The sequence below is a fragment of the Lissotriton helveticus genome, chromosome 7 (genome assembly GCF_964261635.1).
Source record: "Lissotriton helveticus chromosome 7, aLisHel1.1, whole genome shotgun sequence".
Classification (NCBI taxonomy): domain Eukaryota; kingdom Metazoa; phylum Chordata; class Amphibia; order Caudata; family Salamandridae; genus Lissotriton; species Lissotriton helveticus.
In genome coordinates this window covers 1,297,717,187-1,297,738,286 of record NC_136068.1, presented here as the reverse complement: position 1 = coordinate 1,297,738,286, position 21,100 = coordinate 1,297,717,187, and the positions used below count along the sequence as shown (strand labels likewise).

The window sequence follows — 21,100 nt, the reverse complement described above, 5'->3', positions numbered from 1 at the left end:
ACCACTCCTTGAGCGATGAGCTCGTCAATAATTGTGGATAAGGCTGCTACAGCCTCGGGTGGCAATCTGTACTGTCTGATTCGTGGTAACACTACACCTGGTTTGAGAGTCACACGATAGGGTGTGATTTGCATGTAACCTACATCGGTTGGACCTTGCGCCCATAAATGCTGCGGAACATTAGACAATCTTGGATCAAAATCTCGTAATACATAGTGACCCTTAAAGTCACGTAGGAACAGACGTATTCCCTCTGGGGAACAACATATAACTGCACCTAACTCTTTCAGTGTCTTAATGCCTAATAGATTTTCTGGACATGACTTAGTAAGTAACAGATCAGTAGTACGGGACAATGGACCTACTTCTAGAGTAACTGGCTTTGAAATCTCATTTATAATGGGTTTTCCTGAAAATCCAAGGGAAACATTTCTTGAGCCTGAGAGCGGAGCCCCTGGAACTTCGGCATGACTAATTGTGGTCCTACTTGCCCCTGTATCAATCAAAAACTTTCTGTCTTTCCCTAATACTTGACTGTGAACATAGGGACCTTCTTGATCTACAGGTATCTCGATGAGAGGCAAGCCTACCTCCCTCTCTAGGCTGTTTCATGAATACTGCTGATACTCTGGATACTCGGACTGTGCATACTGGTACATCTGCGATGTAACATGCTGTGTTGCAGCAATAGGCTGCGGTGCGGTAACTGTCTGTGGTGCATTCTGTGGCTGAGGAATCTGTGAAACTTGTTCTTGTCTAGGCGGACGTGGTCTTTCTTTAGTCTTACCAGTAGCTATGTTGTGTTTCAGAACTGCACACTCATTTATAAAATGACCTGGCTGTTTACAATAATTGCAATTCCCTTTTACGGGAGCTGCAGGATGACTGACTTGATTCGGACCCCTCTTCTGACTGTCTTGAGGAACAGATTGTGCAACTAGTACTTTCATTTTCGTGTCTTTCATACGTTTTCTCTCGTGTTCTTGCTCTTCCCTGATTCTATTCTGGTGGTACTGGAGCATCTGGAGCATCTGGGACGGAGTATTAGCTTGCCAGGTGCTTTCGACTTTCAAAACTCGATTTTTAACTTGTGGACTTGAATTCTCGACTAATTTAGTAACAAAAAGGTGAGGGTATGACTCGCTACTTGTCTTGAGGCCACTATTGATGCTAAAACATTTTTCGAATCTAGAATAAAAATCACTAATATCTTCCTCTTGTTTCTGTTTACAGGCTGAGATTGCATCCCAGTCTTCTTTTCTAGTTGTCAATAATCTGGGTAAAACTTGAATCAATAATTCTGGTAATTCTTTACATTTCTCTCCTAGACCGGTACCTGGTACTCGTGCCTTGTCTTCAGCTTCTAGAACTGCCCAATCTATCTTTTTCTCTCCCACCTCCCATTCTTTTTCCTTTAGCTTTTCATACACCCCTGCGGGCAACAGGACCTTTAACATTTTAATGATATCTGGGTAAGTGTATTCTCCCATACGGAGCATGTCTTTTAATTCTCTATGGAACCCTGCTGGATCTTTGTCATGACAGGGAATTAATTTCTTCATTTCGAGGAGTTCCATCTTTGTAATTGGAGTGTAAACAAACACTCGTTGCATTTCACCGTCCTCTGTCTTAACTGGATGCACTTCTCGTAACGGGTTCTGTCTTTCCATGTAAAATGGTTTACTTTCTGGGGGTGAGACATGAACAAAATGCGGGTTCAGAAACGTTCTATATTTGTGGCGCTGTTCTAGAATGACACTAATTAAATCGGTACCTAGACCTCTCCATCTATACTGGAGTAACTCGTTCAGGACATCGTGTAACGGACCTGGATCAGAGTGCTGACCCTCATACAAAGTAATGAGGTGCTGGATCATATACATACCCACCAGTCGCTGCTCGGCTGGGGGCAATTTTAGAAACATCTGTGCCACTATTTCGTCTGGAAAAGTGGTAGAATCAGTAATCCATCGGACTGCTGATCGGGCTAGTTCCTGTTCATGCATGGTACTTAACTCACTGTAACCGATTCGTGATTTCAGAATGTGATCGGTAGCTTGGAATACTTGTTCTAGGGAACCTTGTTCTGGTGCTGAATGATGGAAAATTGACTTGTGTTCTAGGCGTAAATGGCGATCTGGAAATCTAGATTTTCCTACATACGCTATTCTGGCGGTATTCTCGTCGTCTTCCTCTTCAGGATCAGAGTTACTTTCTTTCTCGCTTACTTGTGCTGCTTTACGTTGTTCGTGTATCTTTATTATTTCTCTACGGATTTTCTTGTACATACTCTCCATGGCACTAATGGTATTGTGCTTACCCTCGGCTATATTATCACTCCACTTTGTCAGGATTTTCATTTCGGCCTGATCTTTAGACGGGTAATCTTGTTCTCTTATTAGACAGTTAATTAAAAACTTTAATATCATACGCTGGATCTCAGCTTTCCTTTGAGACATGGCATCACTAATACTTTCTGGATCATCCCCTGTACGGATGAAACGATATATTCTGTCTAGATCTTCTTTCATATTGGGTAGGGTGACTAGATACTCGGTCACCCTCCTTACGCGTACTGAATATAAAACCATATTATTCTCGCCTGGGACTGGGTCATAGGCACATTCGCCAAGGGCTTGCCTGATTTCTGCAACAGACTTATTACTCTTGGGAGTACGCTGTGATGCTTGAGCATGTAATTCGAGTGCTGATAAACGCTTGCGTGGCGGCGGGGTTTGAGGAGGACCTCCTCCTGCGGCCCCTAGACTAGAATCGTCGACTGATATTCTTCGTGGCGGAGCGGGAGATTGAAATGCTGGCTGGACCGGGGGTACCGTAGCAGGTACTGCATGGGGTGCCCCGGTGTCTGGAGGAGCAGGATGTGCCTGATTTACAGGGACTGGCGGAGCGCGAACAGGATCTGCATATTCAGGGACTGTGTCGTCCAGATAGGACGAAATAAAAATATCAGCTGCGGTCGGTTTGTGACGTAGTTTGGTCGGAACTAGTGGTGGCGGGAAATTACTGGATGCCTCCGGGGTCGCTTTTGGCAAGCCCTCGGCAAGAAGAGGGTACATACCCTTTATAAGGGCATTCCTCTGTCTGTCTCTCTGTTCAGTTTTGACTTGTTCACCTATCTCGATTAATTCTTTTTCTTGGGCTCGCTCTAAGGATTCTCTACTTAATTCTGACTTTCTGATTTCTTTTTCGGTTCTTTTATGAGCTTCTTTGCGCCATAACTCAATGGCATCTTTCTGTGATTGTCTGGCTTTCTTTTTCCATAATGCTTCTTCTACTCGCATGATGCATTCGGCATCCCATGTACCCGATACGGGCCATCTATACTTTTCTTCTAACTGTTTGGTATACTCTACCCATAAATCTAGATACAATATGGCACTTATGCCATGTTTCTGATACATAAAGTGACCTGGACTGTCCCTGGGCGGGACGGGAACTGCTGCTTCCAGCAGACCCTTTCTAGTTTTTAACTGACGTAACTTGGAAAATATGGGCATGACTGAACTGTAATCTAGACACAATACAATGCACAATGAACACGATACTTATTCCCCATTCATACCACGACATTAAAATACATGAAAAACATTTAAAATAATCAGTTCGAACAGAATACTACCTGGAATACTGAGAACAGAACACATAAATTTTCTCGGGAACAGAAACTGACTAGAACAGAAACTAGATGCACTGCTGAAACAGTACGAAACTTACCGGTCTCATAAAGAGACATGTCAGGACCCGCATCCACCGAAGTGGACACTTCGTTTGTGGGACTGTGTACCACCAACCCACAGACCAGAGTCAATGAAATTGACCCTGTCTAGATACCACCCCAGTAACGGTACTCACCGGGCGGCAAGAACGGAAGGCCTCGGACTGGACTGGACTGCTACGACGACGGACGACGAACTTCGGACTTCGGACTTCAGTTACGGGTGGACCTCCGGATACCTCGGACCTTGGACTCTTGGCTTGGGCTCTGGTCGGGACTCGCCGCGTTCCTCCACCGTCTCGTCTGGATGCTGGACCGCCTCCTCCGTCTCCTCCGTGGGCCTGAGGGATACTTGAGCAGAAATATCTGCCACTGCGCAGAAGAGTTCCGTCACGACTGCAGAGGGTCAGGGGGTCGGCGTGGCTTCACCGACGCGTGGGGAAAGGGCAAGTCCCTATTCGGGCGCCATTATGTGGTAAATAAATAAATAATACCCTATTTTTGACTAGACATATATCATAACAGATAGCTCAATAAATAAGAGTCAAGATTCGAGGTAGTAGGAGTTTTGCAGGTTTATTACAGCATAAGGACAGGAACAGGACAACCTGCATAGGAATAGGATGACAGGGTGACAGGGCCCAGCAGTTGCTGGGGCTGGATCTGGGATGAGCGCGCTGACTTTCAATAACAATACATGAGCATATATACATAACGCAAACACATAGCATTACATTGTAGTAGGCGTAGCAGTGGGTGGAGCAGAAGGTGTGACGCGTAGCAGTCGCGAAAGATAAGGGCGAAAGTAGGTGTAACTGGGCGTATACATAGACATGTGGTGTAGACGTAACAGGATATGTCATGAATGGGGCGGAAACCATGGAGGGGGCTACCTAAGGAGCCGGAACCTCTAACCTGATGGTGCGCGCAAACTGGCAATGACGTATCACTAGGAGAAGCTGGGGGCTATGAACTCTGTGCTAGGAGCAGAGACTGAAGTCTGGAGGGTCGGAGCGACATGTACCTAAACCCTATCTAGTATCTGATGTTTAGGGAACATGTTGATATGAACTAGAAGTTAGGAGGGGAAAGGCTAACTTGATTCTAGGACTGGACCATGCATTATTCTACATGTAGTGCGTGATGAAGAATATGAAGAATATGAAATGACCATTAAATGCAGTATTTCTCTAGCGTGGAGACGTGAAGGCTAGACAATGACGGAAACTATTGATGCAGTTCAGTAGCTTAGGAATGCAGAGAAGGAGGACTGAACTGATAACTGGAATCATAACATATTCTTGGCAGACTCAGAGACTGAGCCAGGCTGGGCCGGGCACTGCGAGGCAGGAAGTAAGTGAAGGGTCGAGGATACAGGTGGGGGCTGTATCCCTCCTCAGCGAGGCTTCAGGAGACAGGAGCTGAATCTGGTGTCCGGGCCCTTTTGAGGCCTAGAAACGGGGACTTTATAATGGAATAACGTGCACACTGAGAAACGTGGCAACGTAGCTTTACATAGGCCTGATATTCGTAGTATTCACGAGGACTGGAAACTAGCATACTAGAGGGGGACACAACTGTAATTGCGTCATTAATCAGACATGGGGAATGCATATGCATATTTAATCATGCACACATAACATATGATGGATGACACGTAGGGACACAGAACATGACAAAATTTACTTTTCCACAATGCTCCCCCGGCTCCTCTACCATTTCACAAACCTGCCGGTGATACCACCCAGGTCCTTCTTTCGCGACGTTGATTCCCTCTTGGGAACTCTCATCTGGGGAGCCGGCCGCCACAGAGTCGCCCTGAAAACTCTTCAACTCCCCACAACACAGGGGGGACTCGGAGCTCCATCCTTCGAGGCATATTTCCTCGCAGCACAGCTCCAGTGGCTGTCCTACTGGACAGCGGACCGTTACCCTCAGGAAACGGTTACTCCTACTGGTAGAATCACAACCATGGAACTCACCCGTCTGCTCCTTCCGGGCACCAAGCCACGGCGCACTTACCCCCTTCAGGTGACGATCGCGCGCCGATGTATGCTGCGGATACACCGGCTGTCCTCCGCTAGGCCCCCATACTCCCCGCTGCTGCCGCTAATAGGCGGCCCCAAGCAGGAGTCCTACTTTGCGGCCCCACTACTCGCCGACTGGTCCCGCTGTGGTATCACAGACCTGGAATCACTCTTCGAGGAGGGTCAACTGAAACCGCTGGACCGCCTGATCGCAGAGTACGGGCTCTCCCCAGGCCAATTCCTTAGGTATAGACAATTACTCGACGGATACCGACCCCATTTCAATCTTCAAAATGGCGAGCCAGACACGCATCCAGTAATACATACTATTCTACATATGGGGGTGGGTCGCCACCTGGTCACATGGCTCTACAAATCCATCCGGGAACTCTCATACACCCCCCTGGCGACCCTACGAGCCACTTGGGAAGAGGACATAGGCCGTATTTTGCACGACTCGGAGTGGACTAAAGCTCTCGAGGCCCCTAAACGCGTCTCTAGGAACGCCCGCTTCAAAAATATTCAATATTATATATTACACAGGGCATATCTCACCCCAGCGCGATTACAGAAGTTCTACCCCTCCACGCCTTTCCTGTGCCCCAGATGCTGTATCCCAGCTGCGAACTTCCGTCACATGTTCTGGGACTGTCCCAATCTTCAGCCTTTCTGGCAGGGGGTACACAACACACTACGGGAACTCACGGGTCTCACTACACTAGCCACCTGGGAGACCAGTGCATTAGGCATCCTCCACATCTCTAAGCGTGAACCGGTGCGACGGCGCTTCGTGTCCTTAGCGCTCCTACTAGCCAATAGATGTATAACCATGCGCTGGCGATCCCCAGAGGGTCCCCCCATAGCACAATGGAAGGGGGCGGTTAGCAAATGGGCGGCAGCGGAGGAAGACGCTTTAAGGGAGGAAGAAGCCAAGGGCGCGCGCAAACTTCCCATCTCCATGGAATGGGCCATGCTCCTTCACAGCTTCCGCCAGTCCACGCAGGCTGGTGACCCGCCTGACCCTTCCCCTCCCCCCACCCAAGGAGACCAGTAGCCTTCACCTGAAGTGAGTCACCCCAGAGTCGGACCCCGATAACCCCCTACGTCCTGGGCAACCTCTTGCATGTCCGGCCATCCGTGGGCTTCTCCCCCCCCCCCCCGCCTCGACACCCGCTGCCATCCTCCCCCTACTTAGACCCTGCTAGCGCCTACATGCTTCCCTCCCACAGTTCTGTTACCCCCCTGTTCACTGGTAACACTGTTATGTGCACAGTACAGATCCAGATCCAGTGCTGTTATGGCATGAGAGTGCCCATTTGATCTTCTTCATCGCCCCTATGGCGATACCGTCCCATCACCGCTCAGCCTGCAGGAGCCTTTACGTGATTATAATGCACTGACTCATCGAAGTCATGTTTATGTGTACCAGTTCTATATAGCAAGAAAATGTTGCGTACATAGCTGTTCGTGGCTGAATGTTGAGGCCACGTCGGCGGACTGTTTATGCTGTACTGAGATACTTTACTGCAACAATAAAAACAAATTTAAAAAAAAAAAAAAAAAGGACCATATCACCCGGAACGACCTCATGCGGTTTCACCTCGGTGTTGTCTGGAAATGTAGCGGCAACCTGTGAACGACAAGATTGTAGTGCAGACATCAAGGAAGCAAGGTAATCTGTCAGCATATTACTGTCAACATCAGTTATTGTACGGGGTCTAGGTGTACCCCACATGTTAGGGGGGCGACCGAACACTATCTCGTAGGGAGATAGACCTGAACGGGAATGAGCGACCATTCTCATATAGAATAGGGCAACTGGCAGTGCTACTATCCAATCTACACCTTTCTCTGCACACACTTTTGCGATTCGGATTTTCAGAGTCTGGTTATGTCTCTCTACGAGACCGGCTGCTTCAGGATGGCGTACACAATGGAACTTCCACTGGTACCCTAACAGAAGAGAAACTTGTTTCATGAGATCGGACGAGAATGGCTGGCCGTTATCTGAATACACGACCCTAGGTAATCCATAGCGGGGAAAATACTCACGAACCAACTGCCTGGCAGTGGTCGCAGCTGTGTAATCTGGAACTGGATATGCTTCTGTCCATCTGGACAAAGCGCATACAACTACGAGGACATACTTGAAACCTCGACATCGCTCCATCTGAATATAATCCATCTGGAGGACTTCAAAAGGGTGGTCAGGAGGATGGAATCCACCTTGTTCCACCGGGACACCTTTTCCTGGATTGAACTGACAACAGATCATGCAGGTACGGACTTTCTGTTTGGCTGCTGCTCGTAAATGCTTGTTGAACCAAAGGTTCTGGATGCTGTCTAACATGGCTTTTTCTCCTAAATGTGCTGGACTATGTGCAGTGTTAATAATGATTTGAACCATAGAGTCGGGGAGAAACCATGTGGCTTTTCCCTTCGTCAACCATCCTTGATCTGTCTGGACCCCTCCTTGTTCGGACCATTTCTTGATTTCATCGGGAGTAGCATGTAACTGTATGTCTATGACATCTTGTGTAGGGTCCTTAACTGTCATACAAGTAGTCTGTTCTGGAATGTCTGTCTGTGTCGTGTTAACTGGAATGTCTGGAGTCTGAGCTGTGAGCTTGGCTGTTCGATCTGCTAGATCGTTACCTTGGGAAATGATATCAGTGACTTTCGTATGTGCCTTGCACTTCATGATGGCTATAGCTGTCGGTAAATGTATGGCATCTAACAGAGCTTGAATGAGGAGACCATGCTGAATCTTGGTTCCATGAGAAGTCATGAAACCTCTCTCCTGCCAGAGCACTCCAAAGTCGTGTACGACTCCGAATGCATAACGTGAATCTGTGTATATGTTAACTTTCAGGGTCTTGGCACGTATGCAGGCTTGGGTCAGAGCGACAAGCTCTGCTGCTTGAGCAGACAGGGTGTCTATACGATGTGTTTCTATAACTTCGGTTTCAGTAGTCACTGCATACGCGGCTACTAGTTCTCCTGTACTTGTTCTCATACATGAACCATCCACATAAAGTGTCAGGTCGGGATCAGGTAATGCAATGTCTGTCAAGTCTTGTCTTGGCTTTGTCACGGTGTTAACAACTTCCACACAGTCATGTGTGGCAGGATTTGAAGTAACTGACGGTAACAGTGTAGCTGGATTTAAAATGTTGCAGCGTCTGATTTCTATGTGTGGCTGGAACAGTGTCAGTTCATAACCTGTTAAACGTGCAATTGTCAAGTGCTGAGTCTGTGTTCGGTTTAAAAGAACTTCCACGGAGTGTGGAACTTGTACTGTCAGGGAGTGTCCTAACACTACGGAATCACTTTGTCTGATAGCTAGAGCCGTGGCTGCAACTGACTTGAGGCACGCAGGCAGAGCCTGGGCCACTGGATCTAATGTGCTAGAAAAATAAGCACAGGGCTTGTATTGTCCTGCTTGATCTTGTGTGAGAACAGATAATGCAGTACCGTCACGTTCTGTAACGAAAAGTGTAAAAGGCTTACTGTAGTTCGGTGTTGCTAGAACAGGTGCATTACATAAAGCTTTCTTTAACTCATTGAAAACAAGTGTATGTTCTTGGGTCCAAGGGAGGACAGTCGATACGGCTGCCTCCTGTGTCGTTAACTGTATCAGTGGCTTGGCTAGATATGCGTACTGAGGAATCCATTGTCTGCAGTAAGAAGTGAGGCCGATAAAAGCTCGTACCTCCTTCTGTGTCTTGGGCTGTGGAAGACATGCTATTAACTGGATACGGTCAGGTGTCAACTGCCTACCCCTCTTGGACAGTAAGTGTCCCAAGTAGACCACTTGCTGGACACAGAATTGCAATTTGGAAGGGGACACCTTGTGCCCCATCTCGGCCAGAAAATACAAAACTGTAAGTGACGCACGCTCGCAGTCACGTTCAGAACGGGCTGTGATCAGTAGATCATCGACATACTGGAGCAGGGCAGTGTCAGTTGGCATGTGAATATTGTCTAGTTGTCTCTTAAGTGCTTGACTGTAAATACTAGGACTTTCTGTGAAACCTTGAGGAGCTCGTGTGAATTTATAGCTTCTTCCATTTAAACAGAAACCGAAAAGGAACTGGCTGTCTGGATGAATAGGGACACTAAAGAATGCGTTCTTGAGATCGATAACTGTAAAGAATGTGGCTTCAGAATCAATGGCTGTCAAGAGTGAGGAAATATCAGGGACTACTGGGTACTGGGGTATGATACACTTATTAAGTTCTCGAAGGTCAATCACTAATCGATAAACTGGAGGTGCATTGGGATCAGTACGTTTCAGGACTGGAATGATAGGAGAATTACATACATTGGAGTCAGTTTCTACAACCACTCCTTGGGCAATAAGTTCGTCAATAATTTTGGATAAGGCTGCTACAGCCTCAGGTGGCAATTTGTACTGTCTGATTCGTGGTAAAACAACACCTTGCTTCAGAGTCACACGATGGGGTGTGATATGCATACAACCTACATCAGTTGGACCTTGCGCCCATAAATGCTGTGGTACATTCAATAATCTTGGATCAAAATCACGTAATACATAATGACCTTTAAAATCACGCAGGAACAGGCGGACCCCTTCTGGGGAGCAGCATATGCCTGCCCCTAATTCTTTCAATGTTTTAATGCCTAACAAATTTTCTGGACAAGACTTCGTGAGTAACAAATCTGTAGTTCGGGACAATGGACCAACTTCTAGAGTAACTGGTTTCGATATTTCATTTACAATAGGCTTTCCTGAAAATCCAAGGGAAACATTTCTAGAGCCTGAGAGTGGAGCCCCTGGAACCTCGTCATGACTGATGGTAGTCCTACTTGCCCCTGTATCAATCAGAAACTTTCTGTCTTTCCCTAATACTTGACTATGTACATAGGGACCCTCTTGATCTACAGGAATCTCGATGAAAGGCAAGCCTACCTCCCTCTCTAGGCTGTTTCATGAGTATGGCTGATAATCTGGATACTCTGACTGTGCGTATTGGTACATCTGCTGTGTAACGTGCTGTGTTGCAGCGATAGGCTGCGGTACTGTAACTGTCTGTTGTACATTCTGTGGTGGCTGGGAAGTCTGTGAAACTTGTTCTTGTCTAGGCGGACGTGGTCTTTCTTTAGTCTTACCAGTAGCTATGTTGTGTTTCAGAACTGCACATTCGTTTATAAAATGACCTGGCTGTTTACAGTAATTGCATGTCCCTTTAACGGGAACTGCAGGATGACTGGCTTGATTCGGACCCCTCTTCTGGCTGTCTTGCGGAACAGATTGTGCAACTAATACTTTCATTTTCGTGTCTTTCATACGTCTCCTTTCGTGTTCCTGCTCTTCCCTGATTCTGTTCTGGTGGTACTGGAGCATTTGTAACATCTGTGACGGAGAATTAGCTTGCCAGGTACTTTCGACTTTCAGGACTCGATTTTTAACTTGTGGACTGGAATTCTCGACTAGTTTGGTAACAAAAAGATGAGGGTATGACTCACTACTTGTTTTCAGACCGCTATTAATAATAAAACATTTCTCAAATCTAGAATAAAAATCACTAGTATCTTCGTCTTGTTTCTGTTTACAGGCTGAGATGGCATCCCAATCTTCCTTTTTCGTGGCTAGTAATCTTGGCAAAACTTGGATTAACAATTCGGGCAAAGCTTTAGCTTTGTCCCCAAGACCGGTACCTGGAACTCGTGAATTATCTTCAGCTTCTAATGCTGTCCAATCTATCTTTTTCTCTCCCACCTCCCATTCTTTTTCTTTGAGTTTTTCATATATGCCCGCAGGCAACAGGACTTTTAACATTTTAATGATATCAGGGTACGTGTATTCTCCCATACGGAGCATGTCTTTTAATTCACGGTGGAACCCTGCTGGGTCTTTATCATGACAGGGAATTAACTTCTTCATTTCTAAGAGTTCCATCTTTGTAATAGGGGTGTAAACAAATACTCGTTCTAGACCACCACCCTCTTTCTTGACTGGATGTACTTCTCGTAACGGATTCTGTCTGTCTATGTAGAATGGTTTACTTTCTGGGGGTGAGACGTGAACAAAATGTGGATTCAGAAACGTTCGGTATTTGTGGCGCTGTTCTAGAATGACACTAATTAAATCGGTACCTAGACCTTTCCATCTATACTGGAGTAACTCGTTCAATACATCATGTAGCGGACCTGGATCAGAATGTTGTTCCTCATACAGCGTAATGAGGTGCTGGATCATATACATACCCACCAGACGTTGCTCGGCTGGGGGGAGTTTCAGAAAAATTTGAGCCACTATTTCATCTGGAAAAGTGGTAGAATCAGTAGTCCATCGGACTGCTGATCGGGCTAGTTCTTGTTCATGCATTGTACTAAGCTCGCTATACCCTATTCGTGATTTTAGAATGTGATCGGTAGCTTGGAATACTTGCTCAAGAGAACACTGTTCTGGTGCTGGAGGAGGAAAAGCTTTCTTGTAATCTAGGCGTGAATGTCGGTCGGAAAGTCTAGTTCTACCTACATACGCTATTCTGTCGGGATTCTCGTTGTCTACCTCTTCACTAGAAGAGTCATTCTCTTTCTCGGTTGCTCGTTTTTCTTCCTCTTTCTTGTGTATACGTATTATTTCTTTACAAATTTTCTTGTACATACTCTCTATACAACCTTGTGTCTTGTGTTTTCCATCGGCTATATTGTCACTCCACCTAGTCAGGACTTTCAGTTCTTCTTGATCTTTTTCTGGACAATCTTGCTCTCTTATTAAACAGTTAATCAGGAACTTTAAAATCATGAGCTGAGTCTCGACTTTTCTTTGAACCATAGCTTCGTGAATACTTCCTGGATTCACTCCTGTACGGATAAAACGATATATTCTGTCTAGATGTTCTTTCATATCGGGCAGGGTGGTCAAAAAGCTGGCCACCCGTCTTAGACGTACTGAATATAAGATCATGTGATCTTCGCCTGGAACTGGATCATATATACAATCAGTAAGAAGTCGCTTGAGATCTGTGTATGTCGCCACTTTTGGCGTGCGCTGTAACGCTAGCTCATGTAGCGTCAGACGCTTCGGTTGAGGCGGGGTACGAGGAGAACCTCCCCCCGCGGCTCCTAAACTAGAATCGTCGGTGAATACTGTACGGGCTGGTAGAGTGACTGGCATAACGGGTGCATGTACTGTAGGCTGGGCCGGGGGTGCTGTAACAGGTACTGTAACATTGACTGGACCCACGGGACCAGCGGCTGGAGGAACAGGGATTACATTATTAACAGGAGCAGGCGGAACAGGATTTGCATATGCTGGTACTGTGTCGTCCAAATAGGACGAAAGAAAAATATCAGCTGCAGTCGGTTTATGACATAGCTTAGTCGGGACCAATGGCGGTGGTACATTACAGGGTGCTTCCGGGGTTGCTTTTGGCAAGCCCTCGGCAAGAAGAGGATACATGCCTTTAATAAGGGCATTTCTCTGTCTATCTGACTGTTCTGCTCTAACTCGTTCACCTTCTTCGATTAATTCCCTTTCTCGGGCTTTCTCTGAGGATTCCCTACTTAATTCGGTTTTTCTGAATTCTTTTTCGGTTCTTTTATGAGATTCTTTGCGCCATAACTCGATGGCATCTTTCTGGGACTGTCTGGCTTTCTTTTTCCATAATGCTTCACTCGGCATCCCATGTACCTGATACGGGCCATCTATATTTCTCTTCTAGTTCCTTAGTATAATCCGCCCATAAGTCTAGATATATTATGGCATCTAAGCCATGCTTGTGATACATAAAATGTCCTGGACTGTCCCTAGGAGGGACAGGAACTGCTTCTTCGAGTAACCCTTTTCTGGTCTTTAACTGACGTAATTTCGGGAACAGAGGCATTTCGGTTATATGCTTGCAACACAATACACAATAATCACAGTAATAAAATAGCGAACAAAACACTCATACTACGACATGAAAATACATTAATAACAGTTCGAACAGAAATACTACCTGATACACTGATACACTGAAAACAGAGCACATGAATTTCTCGAGAACGAAACTTACTGGAATTACTGGATGCACTGCTAAAACAGTACAGAACATACCGGTCCCATAAAGAGACACGTCGGACCCGTATCCACCTAGGTGAATACTTCGGACTGGATCTGTGTACCCAAACCCATCGGACCAGGATCAAACTAATGACCCTGTCTAGATACTTCCCCCACGACGGTACTCACCAGGAAGCAGAAACTGGAAGGCCTCGGACTAGACTGGACTGCTACGACGTCGGACTACGAACTTCGGAAACTTCGGTTACAGGTGGGCCTCCGGATACCTCGGACCTTGTTCTCTCGGCTTGGGCTCTGGTCGGGACAAACCGCCTTCCACACCGCCTCGTCTGGATACCGGACCGCAGTTTCCGTCTCCTCCGTAGGCCTGAGGGAGACTTGAAGCAGAAATATCTGCACTTGCGCATAGGGTTCCGTCACGGCTGTAGAAGGGTCAGGGGGCCTGCGTTGGATCGCCGGCGCGTGGGGAAGAGGTAAGTCCCTATTCGGGCGCCATTTATGTGGTAAATAAATCATTAATTACCGGTACTATTATTGAATACATTAAGAATAACAGATAGCTCAATAAATAAGAGGCAAGATCCGAGGAATCTGAGGTTATCAGGCTTTAATCAGGCATAAGGGAAGGGACAGGATCAGGACAGCCTGAAATAAAGTGACATCGAAGGCACGGGATGGCAGCTGCACCATTTCATCGACAGTGCAGCATATATATAGTACAATATTACATTACATTACATACAGTAGGCGTAACTTGTGACAAACGTGAGATATGGAGACATGGGTGTGGAAAGAAGGCGTGCACAGGGCGTGCACTTAGGCATGTGATGAGAACGTCACAGAGGTGTCATGAAATGGGCGGAAACATGGAGGGGGCTACCTGAGCAGCTGGAACCTTTAACCTAGTGGTGCGCGCAAACGGGCAATGACGTGTTACTAGGGAGAACTGGGGCTATGACTTCTGCACTAGAAGAGGAGACGAAAGTCTGAGAGGTCAGGACGACATGTACCTATGGCATATCTGGTATCTGGTGTTTAGAGTACATGTTGATAGAATCCGAAAGTTATCAGGGCAGAAGCTACTTGATACTAAGACTGGAGCATGCATTATTCTTCATGTATTGCGTGTACTAGGAATATTCTATGAATATTAATACAGTATTTCTCTTACATGGAGACAGAAAGACTAGACTATAGCTGAACTGTTTATGCGGTTCAGTAGCTTAGGAATGTGAAGACGAGAGGCTGGACTGATAACTAGAAGCATAACATACTCTTGGCAGACAGGCAGGCAGAGCCAGGCCGGGCCCCGCGCTGCGCGGCGGAAGTAAGTGAAGGGTCAGGGATGCAGGTGGGGGCTGCATCGCTCCTCGGAATGGGTTCAGGAGACTGGAGCTTGAATCTGGTGTCCGGGCCCTTTTGAGGCCTAGAAACGGGGACAATTCAATGAATAACGTGCACACTGTAAAACGTGGCAACATAGGCCTAATACTCGTTGCTTTCACGAGAACTGGAGACTGGCATACTAGAATTGGACACAACTATAATTGCGTCTTTAATCGATCATAGGGGGATATATGCATATCGATCATGCACATATAACATAGGATGGGGAACACGTAGGCACATATGGCAAGGCAAAATTTACTTTTCCACAACTCTACCCCCTTATACTTAGACAACCAATCAATACACTTGTTTTTAAGTTGGCCCCAGGACTCAATTTGGTCTTTCTTCAGTGGGGGTACACCAGCTAAAACTACGACATAGGGACATGCTTCAAGGGGTAATTGAAGAACAACCTCAGCAGGTTTTTTAACCTGAGTGTCAGAAATGGGGTTACCATTTGAACCAATAGCCAATTTCGTGGGAACTGGGGCAGGCAATACAGGGGTGGCTAGTGTGGGGTTGTGTGAAGGGTTATTACTAGAAGGCCTATTCTCAACAGATGCATTTGGCAAGGGCAACATACTAGCCATAGGACCAGACGTAGAATTAGGTGACAGGCTATTCTTATTATTACCACACTTTTCACATGCATTGTTAGTGCCGGACGGTATACCATTGCCATTTTCCCCCGTAGTGCCCTTGTTAATTGCTTCCATATTTTTTAAAAGCCGTTCACCCCTAATTTGGTCGATGATAGTGACCCCCTTTCTTTTGGCATCCTCTTTCTTTACCAAACTTTCTAATCTATCAAGACGTTTAAAAATAACATTAAATTGTTTATCCATTAGATTTTTCAAACGGTTAAAAGTAGAGTCCACTGTAGTGTCAATTAAATTTCCATTTGATTTTCCTTGTGCGCCGTTTTCAGATATTACCTCGGTTTGAGTGCAAATAGAGTTGGATACAACTTCTGTTGTGGTCAAATCTACGGTGCTGTCATTTATTTGTACAGTAGGACTAGCTGGTGCCCCACTTGTTCCAATCGCTCCGCGTGACCACATACTCAAAGGGGTCGGTTGAGATTTTTGACGGGATGGTTGTTTCCTCTTACTGTCAGTCTTTTTTGATGGTCCTCTCATCCTTTTCTCCCCCACAGTTTTTGTAGTTAAGACTGGATTGATAGCACTATTGTTAACTTGGAGCCCCTGTTGGCAGTCTGATATTAGTACTGCATTTTTAACAGTCACAGAGCCCGCAGGTAGCTTTTCGTGATGGATAGAATTGTTAATTAATACGGTAGGTGACAACGGGAGAGGCACCGTTAAATCATCCCTCTCTAACCCATCTAACGTGTGCGAATGGGATAATAGTTGGCCCATGGAAAGTCTCCTCTCAGTAATCTCAATTTCCGAGGTGACCATGTTAACGGCGTTTTCAAGCATGCTTTCAAAAGGTGATGGTGGTAGAACTCTTTGGGCTACGTGGTGGCTATAGTAGCCGTGAGTTTCCCCATAGTGCTTGTTTTCCACTCACCTTACCCAAGTACTTAGGGGTGGACCCAGCCCAGCCTCTTCCGACCACAGACGGCCCGCCCTTTGCCCGGGCTTAGCCCGGCGACGCCAGCGCGCGGCTCTCCTCCGATCTTAAGCGCCTCCGGGTGCGGAATGGACGGGAGCAGCTTCCTGACGCTAAGTCTCCTGGGACGTGTAGTCCCCCCCTAACTGCAGCCGCGCCGAGTAGTCAGGAGGCTTGCGGCGGCAGGGGGAGACCGGCAGCAGTAGCAGGGATCATGAAAAATAAAGGTGAGTTTTGCCCCCAGAGCCTGAGAGACATATCTGCTCTACATGAGAGTTATGTGTCCAAGTGGTGCACAGTTCGCACAGTTTTTTCCCCAAAGTTTTGTTGGTCCCATAATCAAAGCAGTTAAAATGTCCAGCTTATCGGTTAACAGCTTTGCCATCCTATCCATATTCTCCCTTAAAGCTTTAATTTCATCCCTTAAGCCATTCAATTGTTCATCCAGACCTGCAGAACTCTGGGCTGTGTGTGACCTTGTTTTGTCCAGTCCCCTGTTTGAAAGTGATGTGTTGTTATCAACACCATGAATTGGTTAGAGCATCCCACATTAATAATTAAATGTTCCTCGTTAATACTGGCTGGATCGGCAAGTTGCTGTAGAGGATTTGATGTATTATATGCGGTCTGGTTTTCAGGGGGTGTTACAACAATGGGCCCAGGTGAAAACTTAAAATAAGAAGCTATACTTTTCAATGGTTTGGGACTATTCCCCGCCTGACCTTTCTCCTCCCCCTGGCGATGTGTTCCATTATTCCTTGTCCTAGGGGCTAACAAGCACTCAACCTCCTCAATAATCTCGCCAGTCTCGTCAAGAGTACAGTTTTCTCCAGCATGACGTGAAATTTTCCTTAGGCTGCCAACTCCCATGTTTTTATCTGATGCTTTTCTCTTCCCCATTAAATAAAATAGGGTGACCAATTAAATAAGATTAAATTAGGTATTTGAACGTATTTATAGCCTATTCCTGCAGTACTTACAGTTCTCTGACTTAATTCGCCTCCAGGCGCCAAGAATAAGGCAGGAAGTTGCAAGGGTGCCTGGGGCTCTGGTCCATGCTCCTGTTCACGTTGTGAGAGGTCTTGCACAGAGGGGCCTCGCATCTGACTTTATGCACCTCCGGGCTCCAAAAGTGATGCAAGAAGTTGCAAGGGTGCCTGGGGGCAGTGGTCGGCAGCCTGGGTTGGTGTTGTGAGATGTCCCGCGTAGCGGGCCCTCGCGTTCAACAAGATTGAGAGAGGAAGTTGCAAGGGGGACTGGGGGCTGTGGTCCGTGCCCCAGTTTGCATCATAAGAGGTCCCGTGCAGTGGGGTCACGCATCTGACTTTATGCGCCTCCAAGCACCAAGAGTGAGGCAGAAAGTTGCAATGGTGCCTGGGCTGTGGTCCGTGCCCCGTGCCCTGGTTCGCGCTGTGTTGTCATTGTAACTTCAGCTCACTGCATGAGTGAATTTCGAGCTGTCTGTGCAGCCACCTTAAACCACCTTTTTTTCAGATAATGTGGTGTTGAGGACCAGATGGCCTTATTACTGAAAGTAGTCACTCTTTTTGCAATCCATCACTCTCCCAACGTTCCTTGCTCCACCTCATCCCTCATAAGTGGAGAGAATTCATGGTCTGGATCCCAAAAGAGCTTTAAGCTTTCATATTGATCACTTCACCGACCTTCTCGTGGACTATCAGTTCTTTGTGGGGTTCTCGGAGGCATAGAAAATGAAGGCTGTGCCTAAACAGGCACTGGCAGGATGGATAGTTCCCAGCATTAAGTTCTGCTATGCACTGGTTACGAAGCAACCTCCAAAAGGACTGAGGGCCCCTTCCACCTGGGCCAACCCTGCTACAACTATGCTGGTATGTGTAGTGCCTGTCCTCAACATCTGTCAGGCTGTGATATGGGCTTCAGTACTCATGTTCACAAAGCACTACCACCTTACAATCCAGGTCTAATGGGAAGAGCAGTTTGCATGGTCGTTCCACCGTGATTTTTTGATCTGAGCCATTCTACACACCCACCACCTTGAGAGGTACTGCTTTGGTGTTTTTTCTAAAGGTGAGAAATCTGGGGTTAAAAGTATCCATCAGAAGAACAAACATACCCCATGGCCAGACTCTTCTTCGACCTCCCTAAATAGACCAATATCACCCCACACCTTAGGAAACTCCACTAGCTCCACATACAGAAGAGATGCAATTCAAGCTGTTGATCCACTCCTACAATGCCCTGCACTACCAAGGGAATGCCTACATCAACCAATGCCTGAACTTCCACCAGCCCTCCAGACACCTGCGATCCCCATCCCTGTCCCTCGCTCACATCCCTCTCATCCGCCGAAGCAACAGTGGAGGAAGGCACTCAAGATCTGACTGTTCAACTGAACTCTACTGCAACTTCTGCTCCTCAGAGCCTGGATACCCTCTTGCGTGATTATTCGCGGTTTACAAATCCATTGATTGATTGATTGAATGACTTTCGGTGAGACTATTTCTGATGGATACTCTATCTAAGAGCAGATTTGTCACACCTCCCCATTCTGTGTAATGGCCTTTTGCTCAATCTAAAAAGTCTCAATTTAGGAATTTTCCCAGTGGTACCCCTAATTATTTATTGTTGTGTTCCACATCAGAGGCCGCTGACGGAGTGCTGTTTAAAGTCTTTCAGATCCAGTATGACGCCTGGAGATATTCTGAAGGTGAGGAATCTGCAATTAGATAAAGTATGTACCACAAAGAGTGTCACGAAAGGTAAGTAACTTGTTCTTTACGGTTAAAGATCATCTGGGTGGGCAGTTTCATAGACTTTCACCGAACCGGATGAAAACAGCAGAACCAGATATGGATGGGATTCTGTCAAAAATAGTGCGATAGTACGGAGGTCTCAGGCCTCTTTGATGTACTGAATTGAATAAACTATTTAATAGGTTCAAATCTTATGTAAGCAATCACTTCCCAAGTAATAATTGAGGGTTGAACGTGACGATTCGTTTGAATGGTTGCAAGGCTCTCATGAACAACAACATAGCTGGACTTATGGTGCATGAATTGGCAAAGGAGTAACAGCCATCCCTTGGTATTAAATCTGCTTATTTAGATTTTATGCAGGGTGTGGAACTCAACAGTGAAGACTTGCAATCCCCTTAAAAGCACGATCTGTGTCAAAGAATAGAGTAAATCTGTATGTGGAAGTATAACTTAGATTGGTGGACGATCACTGGGACAAGATGTACTAATCACACTGATCGATGGCAGTCATATAAAAAGTGATGCGCCATTTGAGAAATTGATAATCTAAAGTAGTTTTTACTGTTCATCAATCATAACTTGACAATTTCGAGGAAAAAGTATTAAATGTCACTATTTTGCTGTATGTATTTAATGCATGTTTCTGTTTATTTTCCCTCCTTTGCCTCCAAAGGTTCATGATTCTTTCTCCAAGTACCTCAAGCCCCTACGAGGCAAGCTATGAGAAGACCAGGCATCTGAAGGACAGTCACATTCAGCTGGAGCCGATGTTTAGCCTAGGATACTCATGCTCAGACTTTCATTTTGTACTACTGTCAGTGTCAATTACCAAATCAGTTTTACATATTGCTTACATTTACACAATCATTAATTTTGAATGATCAGTTGCTATGAACATTTTTAGAGTGACTCATGATCTGTATGAATTTGGGAGCTCATTCACAATACAGGCAGTGTCCATGATATGAAAATTAACACACGCTATCTCTTGGCCCAGTGAGGGCTGTTAGGCTCATGTTGCTGTCTGGGTGAGTATTTTCTCTATGATGACTGAATATTTAGGAGCCGATTCCGAGTTAACCGCGGTGGCGGTGTGGCTACTGCCGTACTGGTGGCTGGCCCGTCGTATTACGAGTTGGGTGGTCGGACAGCCATAGGTCTGCTGCTACTGCCAGGGATCCACGATTCCTGGTGGTCTTGCAGTGGTCTGAGGCCCGCAATATGCGGGCTGTGCCGTTGTGGCACTGCCAAGCATATTAAGAGTTTCCTCACTGCCAGAGTTTTCATGGAGGTGAGCCCACCATGAAAAGTGTGGTGGTGAGAAATCTAAGTGGGCTAGGGCCCGCCAGGTGCCTTTGTGCACGGGGGCATGCAGAGGGGCACATGGGGTTCCTCCCTATCTTTCTGCACCCTCTGTTCCTGCACAGTATGGACTTCACAGTCCATGTGTGCAGTCCCCCGGTGGTGCCTTTCTGAGGCTCTGCTATGAGCCTTACAATGGCACTGTAGTGGGAACACTGCCGTAGGATCGCCCACCGGATTTTAACTCGCAATCCGGTGGGAAGTTTATTACTTTGGGGGCCTTGGAGCAGGGCGCTGG

At 46.5% G+C, this 21,100-nt stretch overlaps 1 protein-coding gene across 1 annotated transcript in view; it reads left to right on the top strand.

The window, feature by feature from the left end:
* Positions 1-20,378, top strand: part of LOC144767358 (peroxisomal acyl-coenzyme A oxidase 1-like) — a 575,229-nt gene extending 554,851 nt beyond the window's left edge. The window contains exon 14 of the mRNA XM_078650828.1: positions 20,174-20,378. Coding sequence (XP_078506954.1) covers positions 20,174-20,224 — 51 coding nt within the window. The 3' untranslated portion in view covers positions 20,225-20,378. The remainder of the gene's footprint in view (positions 1-20,173) is intronic.
* The last annotated feature ends 722 nt before the right edge of the window (positions 20,379-21,100 follow it).